This window comes from Erythranthe guttata, chromosome 13 (genome assembly GCF_056151865.1).
Source record: "Erythranthe guttata isolate IM_541 chromosome 13, IM_541, whole genome shotgun sequence".
Taxonomy (NCBI): domain Eukaryota; kingdom Viridiplantae; phylum Streptophyta; class Magnoliopsida; order Lamiales; family Phrymaceae; genus Erythranthe; species Erythranthe guttata.
In genome coordinates, this window is record NC_142545.1 from 13,851,418 (window position 1) to 13,874,020 (window position 22,603).

A 22,603-nucleotide genomic window follows, 5' to 3' on the forward strand; every position below is an offset into this window, starting at 1 on the left:
TTTGCAAAGGGTAGCGGACGTTAAAGTTTTCTGTCAAAGTTAACAGACCGTGCGTTTTAAACGATCAGAAATCACGTGAGACTCGTTTAATAGTTATATACTTGTTTAAATGATTTGTGCCCTTTGCTATTAATATAAAAATCTTACCCATCTTCTGTGTCGTCTACAACTGACCCACTTCCATGGCCTCTTCCACCTTTTGGATTTATTTATGGTTTTATTACCAACCAAAAGTGATGGTGACTTGAATTTTTATTCTTATTATGCAGTGGGTGAAAAGTGGGGTTATTGAATTTATCTTCTTGTTTATCGAATATAAGTCTTCTTGAATCAAAGTTCATTTAATATGTGACTGTGAAAATGTCTTCACAAGGCGGCGACCCTGAGGCGGTGGAGAGTCAGCTTCGGCCGCAGAAGAAGGCGGCGGCGGAGACGTGGTGGAACAAGGTTGTTGACGTGGAAGAGGCCAAGGATCAGATACTTTTTGCTCTGCCGATGATACTTACAAATGTGACGTATTACTTTATCCCTCTCGTGTCAGTCATGTTTGCCGGCCACCTAGGCAACCTTGAGCTCGCCGGCTCTAACCTCGCTAATACATGGGCTTCCGTCTCTGGTTTTGCTTTCATGGTAATTACTGTAATTAACCCTCCTCAGATTGAACATCTAAGTCCCATTGATTAATAGGTTAAGGGTCCATCAGAATTAGTACTATTTTGTCACTCCCTCAATTTCACAATAACTGTCATTTTATATAAATATATTTGTCTACATTATATGTCGTTTTAGGGTACCAATTCCGCATTAAATGCAGTTTTTTTTTTTTTTTTTATATTTTACCTTTATTAATTCGACTCCCTCTTGTCACATCATTAAGTAATGAGTGTTATTTTAGTTTCGTTTACGTGTTTCTTTTTTCCTAAAATCAAATCGTATTTATTGAGATTCTGATGAATTGTCTAAATGTGAAAATTGACACTTATTAAGGAACGGTGGAAGGGCAATAATTTAGCATCGTTTGGTTACCAAGAACGAAAAAGTTATCGGCCTAACTAAACATCCAGTAAAATCCAATTAATTAATTAATCATGATAATCCTACCATCAGAACGAGTTCTTATTGAAGTTTGTTTCCACTAATTGGTGTAGGTTGGGTTAAGTGGTGCACTCGAGACATTATGTGGGCAAGCATTCGGAGCGAAAAGGCACCGGGCGTTAGGAATATACCTTCAGGCATCGTGCATCATTACACTAATCTTCACAATCGTAGTATCTATCCTGTGGTGGTATTCTGACGTTATACTGACATTACTACATCAAGATCGTCAAATTGCAAAAGCAGCCGGTCTCTATCTCAAGTATCTCAGTCCCGGTTTCTTCGCCTACGGTTTATTGCAAAACATATTAAGGTTTCTACAAACACAATCTGTTGTTATGCCACTTGTCGTGTGCTCGTTCGTTCCTCTTGCCCTACACGTTGGAATTGCCTATACTTTGGTTCACCGGACCCCACTTGCATACAGGGGAGCTCCATTAGCAGCTTCGATTTCGTTATGGTTATCACTTTGTATGTTGGTCTTATATGTTTTCAAAGCCAAGAAGATTGAGAAAACTTGGGAAGGGTTCACTTCGGAGTCGTTGAGTTACGTTTATTCCAATTTAAAATTGGCTTTGCCTTCTGCAGCTATGGTTTGGTGAGAATTTTTCCAATTGTTTCATTTATACTCATACAAATTCTCGATTTTTATTTTTTTTATTATTTTTTTATTTTTTACATATTTGGATCAGCATGGAGTGTTGGGCTTTTGAGATTCTTGTTTTGCTAGCAGGATTGATGCCAAACTCCAAAATTAGTACCTCTCTGATTGCTATGTGGTCAGTTATATATTCTTTTAGTCGTGTAAATTGTATTTTTTTAATTACATAATTTCGAACACCCTTAAATAAAATCTGCATTCGTCACGGCTTACACGTGGATTTTGGACATCAAACAGAAGAAATTATTTTAATCCCGAGTGCAACGTAAAATAACCACTATACATTTACAGTGTGAACACACAAGCCATTTGCTACATGGTTGCATATGGCCTAAGTGCTGCTGCCAGGTAAAAAAAAGTCGACATGTTTTTCGAATTTCTCTTATCTTATCGTTATTTATTCGAGTATTGTATTGTAAATAAATGTCGTTGATATATATTTTAATTGCAGCACGAGGGTGTCGAATGAGTTAGGAGCTGGAAATCCAGACCGAGCTAAACGAGCAGCGGTTGTCACTCTTAAGCTAACTCTTGTTCTTGAACTATGTGTTATTTTAGCACTCTGTTTTGGACATAATATTTGGGCTAACGCCTTCAGTCACAGCCCTGTCATCATTAAAGCTTACGCCTCGATGACACCCCTACTTGCGGTGTCTGTATCGTTCGATTTCGTTCAAACAGTCCTATCAGGTTTGTTTCACTTCTGGAAAATATTAAAACCTAGTAATTTATTTGAAGAGCTTTTTTTTTTCCCGGCAAATTAGGGCCACCCCTGAGATAAGTTCAAATTACTAAAAAAATCCATCATATTTGGATAATTACAAGGCGCAAATTGCTTATGACCCCTTAAAAATTTCTAATTTTTGCACTTTACTCCCTCATAATTTTAAAAAGTGAATGCCCCCCTTCAAAATGTTATTTTTGTTGCACATTGCCCCCATATCAAAATTTCGATGGATTATTCATTGTAATTGAGTATTTTTGTTGTACGTAACTTTATATGTTATTTTTGTTGCACATTACCACTTAAAAACATCATCTTTTGTACATTGCCTCTTTAAAATGTTATTTTTGTTGCACAATGCCCACCAAAAATGACTTATGGGGCAAAGTGCAACCAAAATAATATTTTGAAGGGGGATTATCCGGTTTTTTTAATTTTTAAGGGGGAAAGTGCGAAAATGAGAAATTTGTAGGGGGTGAAGTGCATTTTGTCCTACTTAGAATCATCGCCTCAACTATGTATTATCTTACACGTCCACCCTTACGATGTCAAATTTACCTAAGGAAGTTCATCGGCTTGGTAAAATGATTCAGCCGAACCAAACCAAACGAAAATTCAGTACGTGCTGATTAACGAAATGGGAATTTGGTTCGGCATTCGATTTTTTAATTATATATATATATATATATATATATATATATATATATATATATATATATATATATATATATATATATATATATATATATATATATATATATATATAATATATATATATATATATATATATATATATATATATATATATATATATATATATATATATATATATAGTATTTAAATTAAAATCTATTGAAAACATCAAACTTGTAAATATTTTTAATAGAACTTTGGTATTCGATTACCGAACCGAACCGAACCGAACTACATATTTCGGTTTTGTAAACGGTATGCAGATTTGGTGTACCGAAATTTCGGTACAACTTTATCGAACGAATGCTCCTAAATTTACCTACTGGAGGAGTTTTTTTTCAAAAGACAATACATAGTTAAGGGAGTGGATGTAAGTACCCAAACATGATGGATTTTTTCATAATTAATTAATTTTGCTGCAAATATTGTTATATATAGGGGTGGTGAGAGGATGTGGTTGGCAGCATTTGGCTGTTTTTATTATTGTAGGTACTTTCTATTTCATTGGCATGCCTATTGCTGCTCTTCTTGGTTTCAAGTTCCACCTACATGCCAAGGTATTTATTATTAAGACCTCCTATTTTCTTTATTTTCAGACAACCTTAATTTACATTTTACACAAACTTGAAAGTTAATTATTGTAATAACATGCAGAAAATACTATATTTCTTTTTTTTATTGAATGTGACATTGTGGTTTACGACAGGGATTGTGGATTGGATTAATCTGTGGGCTATCAGCCCAGTTGACAGGGCTATTGTTGCTTACCAAGTTCACAAAATGGACAAGAATAGAGCTATCTCAAGATTCATCAACTCAATCAACCCCGGACGAATAATCGTTTCGTTTTTATTTTCTTTCTACTTAATGTCGTAGACGATAAACTTGATGTCGCAGTTCCACGGAAGTTGCCTTGCGAGATAAGATAATATACCCTGGCAGTTGATTAGATATTTCTTCCCTAGCCCAACAAGTATTTGATGAAGGAATGTTAATCATGGGTGACTCAACGGTACGTTAGGGTAGCGACCGCGGACCTGAACAAGTATAAACTTTGGTTATGAATGCAGTTGTTCGGGTGCTTTTGAATTGGTTACTATATTCCACTTATTTCTTGGAAATATTTCTTAGATTAAACACAAACCTATTGTGAGTTGTCCAACGCAGATTTCATGTTCATGACTTCAATCGGCTGTATCATATAATTCGGTTAAGGATTAAATATTAAAGAAATGGTTAAAGATTAAATATCTAAAAATTATACAATAAACCCCTCCATAAATTAAAATCATTACATTTACACCCCTAAGGGTATTTTGGTCCGACAAAAAAAATAGCAAATCAAAAGGTCACACATACATGGTTAAATATGGAATTTAAACAAAATATACTCTGGAATTTTAAGATTTCATCAGTGTTAACTCCGCAAGGGGCTAATTGTAAGAATAGATACACTTAAGGGCTTTGGTCATAATTAGGGTTAATAGCATTTCGCCACCTAGACTTTGCCCGTTTTTGCACTTTACCACCTTAACTAAAAAAAGTTACAAGGGCACATCCAAACTCACTTTTTTTACGCACATAACCACCTACAGAGAATATTCCGGCGAATCTTCTCATTTTCCGGCGCACGCGCGATGCACATGCTTAATGGAAGGGTTTTTTGGTCATTTCAACTCAAAATTTTTGTGGGGCCTTTTTTTTCTCTCTCTCTCTCCCTTTCTCTCTCCCTCTTTCTCGGACACCCACACATATACACACATACCCATCATCATCTTCTTCTTCTCTTCGAAAATGATGGGGATGAACTGCAGCTCTTCGGAGTGGGCATTCTCTAGCGGTTTCTGCAGGAGGACGCCTCCCCCGATCACTACAGCACCACCGTACATCGGTGAGATCGAAGCCAACTCCAATCGTAACGATGATAATCCACGGTGACAGATTGCGGCGGTGGTGGGCCCACCCCCAATATTCCTCTAGATTTTGAGGAGTATCAGGCCTTACTTAAAAGCCGCCTCAAGTTGGCCTGCACCGCCGTCGCTTTGTCCTTGCTACAAGCTTTTTTTCTTATCCAATTTCATTTTTTAAGGAAATAGGGAAAACAGTAGAATTCCATCTTTGATGATGCTAGGTTGATAATTTGTACCATATGCTTTATGTTGTGTACCTTATGGCTCTTTCCACATATTTAATCTCCATCTTCTGTATAATTTATGATATTTACTACAATATGAGTTCTCTATATCTATATATTTATTCTTTTACTTACAAATACTGAAAAATGGACATCAATTTGTGCTTGTTAAGGTGGATGATTCTTTGTACATGATTGAAGAAATGGTCAATAATGGAATCAGACCTACGATTTATACTTTCACAGTTCCCATCACAGCATTGGTCGTGGAGTTTCTTTTGGGAAAAGATTGATTCTTGACAAAAGCACAAAGAAAGAAGAGAAGAAGAAGATGATGATGGGGGATGTCTGTATGTGTGTGGGTGCGAGAAAGAGAGAGAGAATAAGAGAGAGAAGGAGAAGAAAAAATAAAAAGAGGGCCCACAAAATTTTTGAGGTGAAATAACCAAAAAACCCCTCCATTAAGCATGTGTATCGCGCGTGTGTTGGAAAATTAGAAGATTCGCCGGAATATTCCTCCTAGGTGGTTATGTGCGTCAAAAAAGGGAGTTTGGGTGTGCCCGTGCAACGTTTTTTAGTTAAGGTGGTAAAGTGCAAAAACGGGCAAAGTCCAGGTGGCGAAATGCTATTAACCCTCATAATTATGCAAACAATAGGTGTGTTTTTTGTAGTTTGACTTTACCTGAGGGGGTTATCGTAATTTACCCATTTAATTATAAAGAGCTTCAAGACACATCAGCTAAGAGTGAGTGTTACACAAACACATAAATTTAGAGAGCACTGTAAAGAAGATCGGAGATATGTATATAGATAATAGATTAATTATCTTTCATGAGTTTTATGCGTATGTTATATTGGTGCGAGAGTGAGGTCATCAATAAAAATGAGAAGTGCTCGATCAATAAACTGTTTTTTAACGTATATTCACGTTGTGGATTAATGTACATTTTGGTAGAGTCATTCATGTAAGTAACATGTGAGTTCCAACATGGTGTACAAATTTATCGCGGAGAATTTTTGTTGGGATAGAATATGGGGTGATTTAAGAAAATAATTTTTTTTTCTGGACTAAAAGTACATAAAAATAAAATTTGGGGGGCGAAAGTCTATAAACTAATAGATAAATATCAAACAAAAATAAAAATACTAATAAAAAAATTGTTATCCTTTTTTATTTTCCTGCAAAGGTGGGCCCAGTCTCTTACTGGGTCCGACCCTTATTGCATGTGATTTGAAGTGGCCGGCGGAAGTGATTCGTTACATTATCCAAATTCCGACTGACCTATTTTTAGGAATTTTAAAGCAACACCCCATGTTAATCGATAACATTTAGATACATATTCGACATTATTAGTTTAGGATAAATGTATCTAATGAAATATAAAATAAAAGTTAATAGAATATTAACTAGACACGTACAATGAACGTGCACCTTTCTAGTATTTATAAAAACAACAAAAGAGCACCGACGCCATCTCTATTGATATGAGCGTCTTTCTCTCATTGATACTAGTCGGACCTACATTCTATAGATAGGAATACTTAGTCCATCAATACATTTGACTTTTATAGTGTGAATTATTGATGATCCACAAAACATATAATTGTTATGATAGCAACTTCAACGGAGTAGGGTTTCTAAAAATCCTTGAAAATACAAATTTTGGATATTGTAAGCAAATAAAAATGTATGTTGTTTGTCTCTAACTACTACGTCAACTTTGTTTCCGTAAAAATAGTCATGTTATAAATAGATGTCGTATGCGTCTTAGGGCTAGAGAGTTATGAGATAACACATGCAAAACACATAAACACGAGTGTGAAAGAGATAGGGTTTGCTGCCAGTTACTGTAGTTAGTATCTAGAAAATCTCTTAAGTGTTTCTGAGAGGTGTCTTGATCTTTGTGATCATCATGTAACTTGAATCTCTTTGAGATTGTGCTAGTGAATTGGAGTTGGCCGCTCCAAGTGGATGTCGATCTTTAGATCGAACCACTATAAATTCTTGTGTTGATCTTTAAATTCTGTCCTAGATTAACTCTTAGAATTACTTGAATTATTTATTATCTCACAATAATATATGTGGGTGTTAGGTTCTGTTTGGATCATGGATTTCAAAATAAAGAAACAAAAAATGCAAATGGAAATGAAATCGGAGAATTTTCGAAATCACAAAGTATGTTTGGTTTTCCAAGAAACATAAAAATGAAAAATTTGATTTAATGGCGTCTCAAACTAGAGCTCACTTCCTAAGTTTAATTTGCTCTCAAATTCATTTTCCTTTAAATAAATAATAATAATAAATGGGAAAAATACAATTTTTATCCCTGAAGTTTGCACTGATTTCACATTTGGTCCCTTCTCCATATTCACAAATAACACATTTAGTCCCTCATGTTTTAAAATTTCAATACTTTTACTCATTTCCCTTAATTTTCCGTTCTCCAATCGATTCAAGAACGCGAGAACGAACTAATGCCCCCCTTCAGGTATCTCGATTGAAATTCCCATCAATAGCATTTTCCGTAGAAATATTATTCTTGCTTATTTCGACGATCCTCGATACAAAAGAAAGAGTTCGGGCATTACTAAATATGGGACTTTAGAAATGCATTCAATCGGCAAAAAAAAAAAAGATTTGATTGAGTATCGAGAAGGCAAGGAATTTAGGTCAAAATGAAGCATGTGCCCATCATATCATTTCCCTAACTGACGGAGTAATGGTAGATTGACGGAAATGACAAAAAATGTTAAAGTATTGAAACATGAAGGATCAAATATGCTTTTTGTGAACTGGAGGGACCAAATGTGGAATTTATGTAAACTTCAAGGGTGAAAACGGTAATTTTCCCAATAATAAATTAATGAGCTAAATACACTTTGCACCCCTGAAGTATAGCCCATGTAACACTTACCCCCTTAAAGTATCATTTGTAACACTTACCCCCTCCACATCAATTATTTTATATTTTAAAATTTAAAAAATAATAAACATAACAATCTAATAATTAACGGTTCATAAAAAATTGAAAAGTAACTAAAATTAATTATTGAAAAAAAATTAAAAAGTAATATATATTGGGTAATAATGAATGAAAATATATTTAAAATAGTTAATGAATTAAAATAAATTTCAATACTTAAGATTTCTATTAGTTATGTATTAATTTCTTAAAATTTATTGATAGAGTATTTTTGATTAATTGGTCCAACAACAATTAGATGTTATTTATTGAATAAATATCCAACGCAAGATAATATTTTTAAATTTTGAAATATTGTATTTTTCAACCAATATTTTTAGTTGTATAATTTAACTATTATTTTAGTTATTCCTTTTAATAAAATAACTTTTTTAAGGTGTTAAAATTTAAAATACAAATTAAATTGTGCTTGAGGGGGTAAATGTTACAAATGATACTTTAAGGGGATAAGAGTTACAGAGGGTATACTTTAGGGGTGCAAACTGTATTTAACCCTAAATTAATCTTGCAAGTGTGCTGTAAAGTTTACTCTCGAAGTGTGAAATCACTACACTCAAACTTAGGATAGATAACCTTAGCTAGAGTCAGGGGCGGACCCAAGGCTTGTGTTGGGGGGGCACCCGCCCCTGCAGAAAATTTTTTTTTACCTTTTTTTTTTATTTTTTTAATATTTTGGTTTATTTATGTATTAATTTATACACTTTAGCCCCCCCAAAGTTAAAATTTTATACCATTTTACCCCAAAACTTTTTTTTCGCCCCCCCACCCAAAACCCCCTGGGTCCGCCCCTGGCTAGAGTGACCTCAATTTAATTTCATGTGGGGTTTTCCTTTTTATCCCGACCATCATATATTGCTGTCTTCTTCCCTTCAATTAGTTGGCATCCGAAAGCGACTCAAATGGGATCCAATGATCAAAAAAAAAAAAAAATTCATATTATTATTTTATACACTATTATTTCTTTTTTGAAAAAGTAGATTACATAATTACCATTATTATATTACACACATTTGCTGTCAGAATAAATTGGTGATTGGATTTTATATCAGAGGAAAAAAAAAAGGGCATCTTGAAAGGAATGAAGTTCTTATTCCAGTGTCCTTGTTGCTCTTGTTTCTGCTTCCTCAAGCCCAAGAAGGGCAAAGCTAGGGTCAAACAAGCCGCGGCTGCAGCCGACCAAGCTGATGCTAAACCAGCAGCTGTAAAAGAAGCCCCACCCCCAGCCGAAGCCAAAGCCGAAGCCGGAGCCGGAACCAAAGAAGACTGATCAGATAAGATACTCTGCACCGAGGCATATTGGCTAATATTATTCCAAACAAAATATAATTTAGTAAAATTGTATTTAGCCGTTATTTATGTGTAGTGATGACTTTTGTATGAGAAAGATTCGTGTGCTTTGCTTTTATTTTTATTAATAAATAAATAAATAAATGTGCTTAATTATTTATTTGGCAATAATCACCAGAGAAAACTTCTTCTAAACATATATGGTAACGGTTGATTGATATGAAGATCTACAAGACTATTTTTTCGTTAAAAGATCCATATTTAGGACAAAGTTAGATCTCGTACGTTAAGGCGTCTCGTCTTAATATTTTCGTATCGTTTTTATTTTCGATGTCTAGCGATTTGAGTTTAGCTGTTTTCGATACGAAACTGATCCGTTCGGAGCGGGTTTAGGTAAGTAAGTTGGGGTTGTCTACGGTCCGAGAGGGGTTGTACTTCTCGGACCAGAACGATTAGATCTGGTGCGTATAAAATAGTAAAATTGTCATCTCATCCATTGATTTTGTGTACGACCTAAGTATGATCTAGTACGACACTAGCAATTGAAGATTTAATGTACGAACCCACTAAAAACACACCGTACACACATCGTACTTTATATAAATTACTCAATTACCCTTATAAACTCAAATCAATAAATTAAAATATATATTAAAAAATATTATAGTAATCATAATTAATTAACAAAATTACACATTAAATAAAAAAAACCTCACATATTTCTTCCCCAGACCAAGAAAGACCTCAACAATCCTACGATTAATCTCATGGGATCCGACCACCGACTGCTGGACCTGGTCCACGGTGGACTGCGACGACAAAACCAACCGCATAACCGGATTCCACACCTCCGCCGCTAACTTCGGCCTCCCCATTCCGGCGTCCATCAGAGACCTCAAGTATCTCGAAAGCCTCGCTTTCCACAAAGTCAACGTCACCGGTCAAATCCCGGGATCCATAACCAAGCTTACCTACCTCAACTTTCTCGATCGATCTCCGGTGGAATTCTCTTACCGGCCATGTTCCATCGTTCCTCAGCAAACTCAAGAAGCGTACATTGGGCTGTCGTTCAACAACTTCTCCGGCTCGATTCCGGCGTCGCTCTCCCAGCTCCCGAACCTCGACGGCCTCCTTTTGGACCGGAACAAACTCACCGGAGATATCCCGGCATCTTTTGCCGATTTCCGGCAGCAGAATTTCTATCTCTACCTCTCACATAATCAGCTGACGGGGAATATTCCGACGGGATTGGGGCACGCTATCTTCACATTCGTCGATGTATCAACAAACAGGCTTGAAGGCTTGAAGGTAACTTCCATTCGTCGATGTAATTTTTAATACTTTTATTTTTGGAAAAGTCATTAATATTTAATATTTAATTAAATTTTAGTTTTTAAGGGTATTTATGTAATTTTATCAGTAACCCATGCTTCGTACTATTTTTAATGGGATTCGTACTAATCATACGTGTCATATTCTTATTGGTTGATATTCAATCGTTTGGGTCCGAGTAGTACAAACGCTCTCAGACCCTAGACAACCCCTAAATAGTTTTGGTATAAGTGGTTCTACTAAACCATTTATGTAAGGTTTAGTATAGAGATAATTAATTATTTCATTGTGGCATTTACTCTCTATTTATGTTCTGCAAGAGGTAAAAATAGTTTTTAGTTAAGTTTAAACCTAATTTTTTCTAGCAGTTAGAAGTATCAAATGATATGTTTGTTTTCTTCACTTTAGTGCAAATCACGGCTACCCCTGAGGAAATGTCAAATTACGAAAAAATTCCCTATGCTTGGGTAATTACAACCAGCCCCTCAATTATGCATTGTCTTACGAAAAAATTCATCATTCAGTATAAATTTGACGCCGCAAGGGTGGCGTGTAAGACAATACTTAGTTGAGGGTATGGTTGTAAACACAAACATGAGTGATTTTTTCGTAATTTAACTTTACTTCAAGGGGGTGATCGTAATTTGCCCTTTTAACACTTTATATAACATTACATTTGAAATTTGAGATTTTTTTGGTTGTAAATGTACGAGTACAATATTATGAAAATTAAGAGATCAAAGTTGTTCCAATTAGTGTTGACGAGTTTAACGAGTGAGTAGGCCAGGCACGTTAAATTCGTTTATGGGTTGTACAAACTGAGTTCAGGCAACAGAAAGTTGGAACGTGTCTGGGGTTCTGATATGTTTTAGTGCATCGCAGATCTAGGCAAAACCATTATGTAACAACAAATTCTTATCTGCGATATAAACAAACAAGAAAAATTGGACAAAGATAATTTTTATTGAATTAAAATAAATAAATTGCGGGTTACAATCTCTATTTTAATCCTCTGATTCTTCTCTCTAGAACAATATATGGTTGACTTGAATTCTCGGAGTCGAGTCGTTGACTTGATCTTCTCCGGATTTGATTTTGGATTTGAATAACGTTTTCCAAGGGTCTTGCGACTTGAATCTCGGATCGAACGTTGAACTTTGACTAAATTTGACTTGAAGATCTTGAAATTCTTGATGGATTTGGCCCTTCAATCTTCCAATGATCTTGACTTGAATTGATTAACGTTAATCCGAAGGTTTGGCACCGTTATCTCGGATCGAACGCTGGATTTGATGAAGAATGCCTTGAATTTGCTCAAGAACACCTCGAATTTGACGAAGAACACTTTGAATGTAGAGAGAGAATCTTACCTCCTACGAATTCTTCTTCCTTGCGTCTTGAATTGTAGAGAGAACTTTTGCTCCTACGGTTTCTGCTCCTTCAGTTGTGTTTTGAATTGTGTAGGGAGGGTCCCTATTTATAGTGGTAGAACAAGAGTCCTTGATGGGCCTTCTTGATGATGTGGCACGATTTGATTGGCCCGATTTAAATTGATATTTATCTCTTATAACTTGTAAGAGAAGAAATAATCCGATTGGCCAATAATTAATTGATATTTATTTCTTATAACTTGGAAAATAAGAAATAATTCTATTGGCCAATATATATTTAAAATTAATTATCTATTTAAATTAAGAATTTATTTAATAATTAAATTCTTAATATTAAAATAGAAAACATATAATTGATATTTAATATATATAATATACATATGATTTTTGCGCATTGATATATAAATGACTTTGAATGCCGGCTCTATGGAAATTAGCAATTTAACTGCTTGAAAATTTGTTCGTCTACAAATGCCCCCTCGAGACTTGTTCACGGACAACGCGTCTTAAAGTGAATAAGTCACGAATATATCGAGTTGATTCGTAAATATATTTGGAGCTTTTCATGATTTAATAACCCCTCACGTGCCTACTCTCGGGCCTGTAGTCCCGAGAATATATGTAATTTTGAGCCCAAATTTTTTTCTCTGGTCAATGTCGGCCCACCAATTGCTTTATGCCTATTTTGAAGTTCAAAATTTGAATTTAGACATATTCGTTTCTTGTGAGGAGTCATCAGATTTCCATAATAAAATAAAATAAATAAAAATGGGCCCATCATCTTCGGCTGGCCCTTCTTGAAAGTAGCTAAACAAACTTGCATACTACGATGCCCCATATCAACAAAAGCAATGTTCAACGGCTTGTAATATCATAAGCTAGGGCCACTCAAAACCAAGTACAATGAGAGAGTCCCTATGGAATTATAATTGCAACCTGATTTCCGTGTGGAGAGAAAATCTCAAACTGCGGACGTATTATTCCTGTAAAAGGACTCTTCTGCAACTTGATTTTCCCAACTCAAACACGTATTATCCTTCTCCCAGTAGATTTCAAACTCCTTGTGATTGGAAAATCTCAATCCTAACATGAATGGGATAGTTATTTTTCTAGCTTATAAAAGGAGGTGACCCCTACCAATTTTTTCATTCATCAGCTTTCAACCATCGACCCTCTTGCAAAAGGATTTTCACCTCCATCGAATTTAGCTCTTTTTTTTTCGGTGGTTTTGCTAATTTCTTTGGCTCGATTTCAGGTCAGTTCCATAAAAAAAAAAAAAAAAAAAAAAAAAAAAAACGTTTCCCCCTTTTTTTTTTTTTTTGACACTTGAACGTGCTTTTGATTCCTTTCTTTAACTCACCGGTCCTCTTTTCTTCGTTTTAGGTTTGGCCATTGGGTGGTTTTAGCACGATTCCTTGCCCTCGCTTTTTTTTTTTTTTTTTTTTTTTTTTTGTATATATATCTCACCACATCGAACTTATCGCTCTTTCTTTGATCTGTTTTGATAGATTTCCCGATGGTTTATTTCAAGCAAGCTTTCTCTTCTTTAGGCGACGAGCAATTGGTAATTCTTGACGATCGTTACCAACCGAACGACAAAGGAACCGTCTTGACGATTTATGCCCCCCTTATCGGTCCTTACGCAAAGCAATGGCCACGTCTCACGACTCCGAATCGCATGTCCGTTTGGTCCCACGAGCATCCTCATAATAAGTACGAGTACGTGTACAGTTTGCGAGCATCAAATCATAAACCCGACAGATCCACGCTTCCGGAAGAGTCAAGCAGTCCGAGCCTTCTGCCGACTTTGGGTGGCAACATCGTGGAAGGAAAAGTCAAGTGGGGAGATACTCTCGAGCTTTCCGGCGGCTTTCAGTTCTTCAGAGGGTACTGGGAATGGACCGAAGACGTTCTCAGTCGTTGCCAGCACAAGCTAAAGTCCGCGAAGATCTATGATTCTGTATATGCCTCCCTCTTCACGTACGACTACAACTCTGAAATTATGAAGGCGTTCTTCGAGGCATGGTGTCCGACTACAAATACCCTCTTGACGTCTCCTGGAGAAATGTCTATCTCTTTATGGGATTTGCACATCCTCTCCGGGCTACCGTTAACCGGGCTCTTTTACGATGAAGTTGTCCCTGCCTCTCAAGAACTCGTTGGTTCCGATGCAAAGGGTGTTCGATATTCTCACCGTTCCTGCCGACATCTATTCCATGCCTACCACTTACTTCGGAAGCGCTCTAAAGGTCCGTCCTCCAATGTCTCTGTCGAAAGCTGGATTCAGTTTTGGTCAAAGAAGCAGAAGAAATACACTCAACCTCCTCCGCGCAAAGAAAAGAAAGGTGTTCGCCCCAAGTCAACTCACAATCCTTCCGGCAATATTGAAGCACATGCAAAATGGATCAACATTGAAGAAGCTGTGTTTTCGAGCATTAGCGTTGATGTCGAACTGAGGTCCGAGACATACTTGGCGGCCCATTTGGCCTGTTGGCTTTGCACCTTCGTTCTCCCCACTGATGGTGTAGGCATGATACGTCCTTCAACGTTCAAGATGGCTAGCATAATGGCGAGTGGCGAAGAAGTCTCTCTTGCAGTTCCTTGTCTTAGCAAGCATCTTCAACGGCATAAATAGGATTTCGAGATCCTTGAGACCCCATCAAGAGAACTCTCCGTTTCCTATTCACTTCGTCTATAGTTGGTTGGCGCTTTATTTCAAGACCCATTGTCAAGTTCTGCAAGGCGTAGCCGTCGATGGCCCAAAGATGATATCTTATTCCGGAGAAGGAAGCGCTAGATACTACACTCCCGCGGATGCACGCAAACGGATTCACAAAGGAGATCATATATCTTGGACTTGCACCACGATCCCTAGGAGCGAGTCTTCTTTATATGTCGATGATGGAACAACAAAAGGGTCCGATAGAAATTATTTCATCGCCATTCGCTCGAGCTATCTCTCCTTGCGGCGTGGTAATCGTTTCGTTATTGAGCTATATAGTCCTCATCGGTTTAGCCGTCAATTTGGGTTTTACCAAGATGTGCCCGGAGTACTTGATGAAGACGTTCGCGAGGCTTCTTTAATAGATGGACTCCGTTATTGGCGTCTATGCGTTTTGCTCGAGTCCATGTCTAAAGTGATATTTTCCGTCGTTCCTCAAAATCCGAGAAAGTTTCACACGGACGGCTATAAAAGATGGTGGACTGAAGCTTACGGAACTTATCTTGAAAATAAAGCTGCGAGTTTGGTGAGTTTGGAGTTAAGTAAGATTCCACTTGAAGACAAAGAAGATGGGGCAAGAAATAGTCTCGACAATCTTTCTCGCGAAAATGTGCTCCAAATCAAAAACCCTCCTAGAGATATAAAGAAGAGGAATGTTTTGCCTCCATCGGATGAGAGTGACGATAGCCACATAGAACGTCATTGGAAAAGGCCGAAGAGGGACCCGCAATCTTCAAAACCACAAGATCTTCATACTGATAACAGTGTGGACAGTCATTCTCGAACAAATGACGCTTTTGCTGAGAAGGTTGCACTTAACACTTTTTTTTTATTTTTTTTATTTTTTTATTTTTTTTTTTATTTTTTATATCATCTTGTCTTAATGATTTTTTTTTTAGTTGGAAAACGAGATAATTGACGTGGGCGATCGCGAGGAATCTCAAGCTAGTCATCACTCAACTGCCAAGGCTTGCTCAATGGGTGCAGCTTCGTCGCCGACTGCTTTGATGCCTGCCAGAATATCCAAGATGAAAGAGACCGCGAAAGGGTCGTACAATGGTGCTTGTTCAGTTTTTGTGGGTGAAAATTTCCTGAAAAATCACAAGCGGGTTTTTCTTCGCCAATTATGGCAAGATCTTCGTGCGAGGATAGTACGGACTTCAATTGATTCCATTTCGTCTATTCAAGAAGATGTCCAATTAGTTCTTGGAACCATGAGGGATCTTCGTGATTTCGACATATCTTGCATAGAGGAATTATTGAAGTCATTATTTTCCCAGGCGACTGCTTATGATAAGGTGAGGTCGTCGAACTCTGAGAAGGCATCTAAAGAGATTCTAGCGCGACAATTAGATGAGGCTAAAGATCGTTTGCATACTGCTCAAGCTAGAGAACACAAAGAGACTCTTCAAGTTCAAGTCACCAATAATGATTTGGAGAGTGTCAAGAAAGAGCGTGCTGCTTTGAAGGTGAGGGTGGGACAGTTGAGATCATCATTAAAACGTCAACGAGAACTCCTTCATACTGTTCAAACTGAAATTCGTGAGATTAACGAAGAGATTGCTACCATTGAAAATACATCCCCTTTAAGTGATGATTTGGTAGAAGAATTGCGCGCTTCTGCCGAGCTTTTAGAAGATGCCAAAGAAAAGTTGAACGATTTAGACCCTTTCGCTTGAGCTAGATTTAGATTTTTTTTTTATTTCACTTTTATGATTCATGAAATTAAAAAAAAAAATCTCCTTTTCCATCTTGCTCCCTTAGTATTCTGCACTTGTATATTCAACGATTTTTTTTTTCTTTTTTTTTCTTTTTTTTTTTTTAAGGAAAAGACTGAACTTAGAGGATATCTAAGCTGCCTACTTACCCTGAATGGGATCAAGTCATAACGTAGTTCAAAGAAAAAAAGATAGATTTTTTTTTTGTTTTTTTAGGGAAAGGACTGAACTTAGAGAATATCTAAGCTGCCTACATACCCCGAATGGGATCAAGTCATAACGTAGTTCAAAGAAAACAAAAGATAGAATTTTTTTTTAGGGAAAGGACTGAACTTAGAGAATATCTAAGCTACCTACGTACCCCGAATGGGATCAAGTCATAACGTAGTTCAAAGAAAAAAAAAAGATAGATTTTTTTTTTTTAGGGAAAGGACTGAACTTAGAGAATATCTAAGCTGCCTACGTACTCCGAATGGGATCAAGTCATAACGTAGTTCAAAGAAAAAAAGATAGATTTTTTTTTTTTTTTTTTTTAGCCGTGCACAGTTTCAACTCATGCGGGCCAGGAGCCTTCTCCTCCGCTTCATGCGTAGTACCGCTTCAAGAACTTTCCATTTATCGGACCAATTCTTAGACCATCTTCGGCAACCAACTTGTACGCTCCATTTGTGTACGATTCTTTGACGACATAAGGACCATCCCACTTTGTAGTAAATTTATTTCCCGTTTTATGAGTGACGATGATGGGCCTCCTTACGGCAAGTACCAAATCTCCAACTTGAAACGATCTTGGTCGCACCTTCTTGTTAAATGCCCTAGAAAGACGAGCTTGGTAGCATTCAATACTTTGTTGTGCCTCTAATCTTTTCTCGTCAAGAGCTTCCAATTCTGCAAGACGCAAACGAGCATTTTCTTCTTGAGTGAGTTCTTCTTGTATAGCTATCCTCAATGATGGAATTTGTTTTTCAAGAGGCAAGACCGCTTCCACACCGTACACCAACGCATATGGAGTGGCTTGAGTAGGTGTTCTATACGTTGTTCTATAAGCCCATAAAGCTTCTTCCATCCTTTCGTGCCAATCACGTTTTGACTTGGCGATCACTTTCTTCAGCAAATTACATAAAGTTTTGTTGAAGGCCTCGGCGAGTCCATTGGCGGCAGCGTTGTACATTGAAGACTTTCTTTGCTTGAAGCCAAACTTTTCACAAAGTTTATCTATCACACCGTTGCAGAATGGCTTTCCGTTGTCCGTGATCACATATCGAGGAACTCCGTAACGGTAGATGATGTTGATGCGGATGAAATCTGCAACGTTCTCCTTCTTTACTTCTCGAAGAGGCACTGCTTCAGCCCATTTGGAAAAGTAGTCTGTTGCCGCCAAGATATAGAGATGTCCAGCGGAAGACTTTGTCATAGGTCCAACCACATCCAAACCCCAAGCATCAAAGGGCCATGAGGCAACAGTAGGGTGTAATGGCTCTGGCGGTTGATGAATAAAGTTTGCATGAAATTGGCAAGGTTGACATTTTTGGGCATACTCCATGCAATCCTTTACCATAGATGGCCAATAATAACCCATTCTTTTTATTCGAAAATGTAATTTGGGTCCTGACTGATGGGCGCCGCAAATTCCGGAATGAGCTTCTTCTATGGCTTGAACGACTTCGTCATCACCTAAACATCTCAAGAGGACTCCGTCAAATGAACGTCTGTAAAGTGTCTCTTTGTAGTAGATGAAACGAGCCGCACGACGTCGAATATCAACTCTTTGACGTGGATCATTAGGCAACTTTTCGTACTTCAAGTAATCCACAAATGATTGACGCCAGTCTTCTTTCTCGATTTGAAATACGTAAACTACTCGAGTTTCGTCTTCTTCAATTTCTTCTTGTTCAAAGATTGGTGGTACGACCCATCTCTTGAAAATTGATATACGAGTTCCGTCTTCGGGCATGGCTAAAGTGGAAGCAAGTTTTGCCAATGCATCTGCTTGTTTGTTATCCTTTCTAGGCACATGTTCTATCGTCACATCACCAAGGTGTCCGATAAGTCTTTTAGCGTAGTCCACATAAGGGAGTAAATCGAGCTTCTTTACTTCATATGATCCGAGTATCTGATTGATCACCAACTTGGAGTCTCCATATACCTCCAAATTTAGTTGCTTTATATCAACTGCCATTTCTAGCCCAAGGATAAGAGCTTGATATTCAGCAACATTGTTAGAGCAATTTTGTGTTAAGGTAAAAGAGTGAGGCAACATTCGCCGTTGGATGTGACAAATACTACTCCGGCGCCCGCTCCTTCTCTGTGAGAAGCTCCATCAAAGTACATTTTCCAAGGAGGACTAGCTTCAATCGCAAGAACATCTTCATCGGGTAGATCATCGGATAACTCCCACTCTGCAGGGATAGGATGATCTGCCAAGAAATCGGCTAGGACTTGTCCTTTCACAGCCTTTTGTGGAATATATGTTATGTCAAACTGCTGCAATTGTAGGTACCACCTTGCGAGTCTGTCGGATAGGACGGGTTTTGACATAACATACTTTAGAGGATTCATCCTTGAGATTAGGCGGACAACATGTGCTTGAAAATAATGCTTCAACTTTTGAATTGCAAAAATGAGCGCTAAGCATGTCTTTTCGATTGGCGAGTAGTTCAATTCATTTGGTGTCATTGTTCTACTCAAGTAGTATAAGGCGCTCTCTTTTCCATCATCATTCTCCTGGGCTAGTAAAGCCCCGACAGATCGATCTTGAGTAGCAATATAGAGTATTAACGATCGTCCGGGCACTGGTGCAATCAACACAGGAGGCTTCGTTAAATACGATTTTATACTTTCAAAGGCACTAGTGTAAGCTTCATCCCATTCAAAGGGAACATTTTTCTTTATGAGTCGACTGAATGGTTGACATCGACCGGCTAAGTTTGAAATGAACCTTCTTAGGTATGCCAACTTTCCTTGCAAACTTTTGAGCTCATGAATGTTCCTAGGCTCGCGAATCTTTAAAATTGCATCAATCTTGGCTTGTTCGATTTCTATGCCTCGGTGACGAACTACGAATCCAAGAAACTTCCCCGAAGTAACACCAAATGCACATTTCAATGGATTCATCTTCAATTGGTACCTTCTCAAGCGCTCAAAGACTTTTCTCAAATTTTGGAGATGATCTTCCCTTCTTTTGGATTTAACTACCAAGTCATCCACATAACATTCAACATCTTTATGGAGCATGTCATCAAATACCTTTTGCATGGCTCTTTGGTATGTAGCACCGGCATTTTTCAAGCCAAATGGCATCACTTTATAGCAATAGATGCCCTTAGGAGTGCGAAAGGCTGTTAATTCTTCGTCTCTCGGCGCCATTCGTATTTGATTGTATCCTGATGACCCATCCATAAATGATAATGCTTCGTGGCCCGTAGTAGCATCAATCATTAGTTCGGCTATTGGCATTGGAAAGTCGTCCTTAGGGCATGCTTCGTTCAAATCTCTAAAGTCAACACATACACGAATTTGTCCATTCTTCTTTCTGACAGGGACAATACTTGAAATCCATGTTGGGTACTTGACTTCTCGAATGAAACCAACATCAATAAGTTTATTCACTTCAGCCTCAATTGCATGGACTAATTCAGGTCTAAATCTACGTTGGCCTTGCTTTACAGGGCGAGCTCCTTTCTTCACGGAGAGATGATGTATTGCCACGTTTGGGTCCAATCCGGGCATTTCTTTATAAGACCATGCAAACACATCCTTGAACTCGTGCAACAATTCAATATAAGTCTCCTCTTCGTTGACAGCCAGTAAAGCGCTAATGTAGATTGGTCGAGGATTCTCCGTATCTCCTAAATTAATTTCCTTTAACTCATCGATGGTGGCTTTGACTCCTTCTTCAAGCTCGGGTGGAGCAATTTCAGCGTCTTCCTCCTCAATCACGTCTATTTCACTTAAAGTGATATGATACGATGATGCCACACTTTCTCTGTCATCTTCCTCGCCGTCTTCGATTTTTGTAAAGACGACAGTTCGTATTTTAGCCTTCAACTCTTCACCACATGATATGGTCAAATAAGTACGCCGTTTCATGCGAGATGGAATTGAACTTCGAATCCTTCGTGTTTTGGTGATTTTAGTATTAGAGACACCCACATCTTGCTTGTTCTTTCTGTTATGCCCCCACTTTCTAAGTGGTCCAAGCCTATCAAAGACGGATGGCGTAAATCTATCAAACCCTCGTTTGTCGCATTTTTCATGCCCCCACTCTCTAAGTGGTCCAAGCCTATCAAAGACGGATGGCGCAAGTCTGTCGAAGACAGATGGTGTAAGCCTATCAAAGACGGATGTCCTTCTCACTTTTGTTCTACTTTCAAGAAAATCGTCTGATGATGAGAATTCATCTTCGATTATGTAATTACTGGTAGCTCTATTGATAGCAATACGAATTGGCTTTTGTGGAACAAATCCAAGACCAACTCTAGGACTTTGAATAGCATGTCCATTTTCTTTCAACATTATCTGAGTAGTATTGAGGCCATGCACCTTTTCGCCAACAACTTCGGCAGGAAGCCTTCCAAGCGTAGAATCTTCACGTGGGTTGAAACCAGCTTTCACTAAGAGTTTATAAGCATTTAGGCCAAAACATTTTGTCATTTGGGACTCGGAGAATTCTTCGCATTCCTCTTGGGTTCCTTCTGTGGGATGAACAAATCCTTTAGGTGGTTGAGAAGTTGATCGCTTCTCGTCAATTGGTGTTAGGGGAAACATCAAATATTTCAAAGCCTCACACGCTAAAGGAGCATTGTCTTGATTATTTCTTCGCTTTGGTTCTTCAACTGGTAGAATTTCTTTGGCCTTTACCGTCTTCTCATCGTCAAGATAGTACTTAGCATCGGCAAAGTGGGCTTCTGCCTCGGTGAACGGTTTATCATCGGCGAGTATTATTTTAACCACTCCGTCTCGACAATACTTGAAACATTGGTGCCAAGAAGAAGGAACCACACTATTCTCATGTATCCAAGGTCGTCCGAGAAGCATGCGATATGAGGTTCTTGCATCAATGACATGGAACAGTGCGGTAGACAACATATCATCCATTAACAACTCTATCCTTATGATACCAAGGGCCCTTTGTCCTTCTTGATTAAATCCTTGGATCATCAAGCGACTAGTTTTGAGCTCCTCCGTGGAGATTCCCAATTCCTTTAAAGTCTGCAACGGCAAAATATTGACTGCAGAACCTCCATCGATTAAAATCCTATTCACCTTCTGCTCACGGGCGTAGCCGGCAACAAACAACGGCCTATTGTGTGGTTTGGAACCAAAAAGTAAATCTTCATCAGCGAAAGTCATTGTTGACATGCATTTACCAATCACGGTACAAACTTCATTTGGAGACGGAGTCGTTCCACTAGCAGCGGTCTCCTTTTCAATTATCGCGTTGCATGAGATGTTGATACAATCATCATCTCCTCTGTGTACGTTTGTTTTCGTCATGTCAAGGGACTCAAAAGTGGTGACGACAAAATTTGTAGTGGCGCTGATCTCTTCAAGTGATATTTTCCCTTGGCGAGCTAGCTGCATAACTTTATCTTTGAATACGAAGCAATCATGAATTGGGTGCCCGACCAACCGATGATACTTGCAGTATTTTGGGTCATCGGTCTTGTTAGCTTCTTCGGGGCACTTCATTTCAGGCAATTCGATAAGTTTTAAACCTAGCAAATCGTCAAATATTCCAGCCACATCGGTGTCGAGGAATGGATATTCCCTTGCTTGCATTTCTTTTAGAGTAAGTCTTCTTCTTTCTTGGGAAAAATCTTGTTTTTCCTCATTGTTTCCGTTCACTTTTCCTTGAAATTT

At 37.9% G+C, this 22,603-nt stretch overlaps 2 protein-coding genes and 1 pseudogene across 4 annotated transcripts; all 3 read left to right on the forward strand.

Annotated features, from left to right (window-relative positions):
* Window positions 1-170: 170 nt before the first annotated feature.
* Window positions 171-4,269, forward strand: LOC105967771 (protein DETOXIFICATION 19). Of its 3 annotated transcripts, none has more exons than XM_088811536.1 (7): window positions 171-630; window positions 1,149-1,693; window positions 1,788-1,874; window positions 2,048-2,104; window positions 2,208-2,446; window positions 3,638-3,730; window positions 3,880-4,269. In XM_088811536.1, the coding sequence occupies exons 1-7, from the start codon at window positions 361-363 to the stop codon at window positions 4,047-4,049; spliced, it is 1,461 nt and encodes a 486-aa protein (XP_088667662.1). In that variant the 5' UTR covers window positions 171-360; the 3' UTR covers window positions 4,050-4,269. The 3 variants fall into 3 exon arrangements, with proteins under 3 accessions (XP_088667662.1, XP_088667663.1, XP_012847844.1); XM_088811537.1 differs by having other exon boundaries at window positions 3,663-3,730; XM_012992390.2 differs by having other exon boundaries at window positions 173-630; window positions 3,612-3,730.
* Window positions 4,270-9,369: 5,100 nt separating this feature from the next.
* Window positions 9,370-11,039, forward strand: LOC148765970 (uncharacterized; annotated as a pseudogene).
* Window positions 11,040-15,066: 4,027 nt separating this feature from the next.
* Window positions 15,067-16,708, forward strand: LOC148765971 (uncharacterized). The gene is made up of 2 exons (XM_088812456.1): window positions 15,067-15,831; window positions 15,923-16,708. The coding sequence occupies exons 1-2, from the start codon at window positions 15,067-15,069 to the stop codon at window positions 16,700-16,702; spliced, it is 1,545 nt and encodes a 514-aa protein (XP_088668582.1). The 3' UTR covers window positions 16,703-16,708.
* Window positions 16,709-22,603: the final 5,895 nt, after the last annotated feature.

Excerpts from the sequence above, each read along its gene's own strand:
- LOC105967771 (XM_088811536.1), top strand. The coding sequence starts at position 361 with ATGTCTTCACAAGGCGGCGACCCTGAGGCGGTGGAGAGTCAGCTTCGG. Across the intron at positions 1,694-1,787 it reads CCTTCTGCAGCTATGGTTTG|CATGGAGTGTTGGGCTTTTG; the intron begins GTGAGAATTTTT and ends TATTTGGATCAG. Across the intron at positions 2,105-2,207 it reads GGCCTAAGTGCTGCTGCCAG|CACGAGGGTGTCGAATGAGT; the intron begins GTAAAAAAAAGT and ends TTTTAATTGCAG.
- LOC148765971 (XM_088812456.1), top strand. The coding sequence starts at position 15,067 with ATGATATCTTATTCCGGAGAAGGAAGCGCTAGATACTACACTCCCGCG. Across the intron at positions 15,832-15,922 it reads ATGACGCTTTTGCTGAGAAG|TTGGAAAACGAGATAATTGA; the intron begins GTTGCACTTAAC and ends TTTTTTTTTTAG.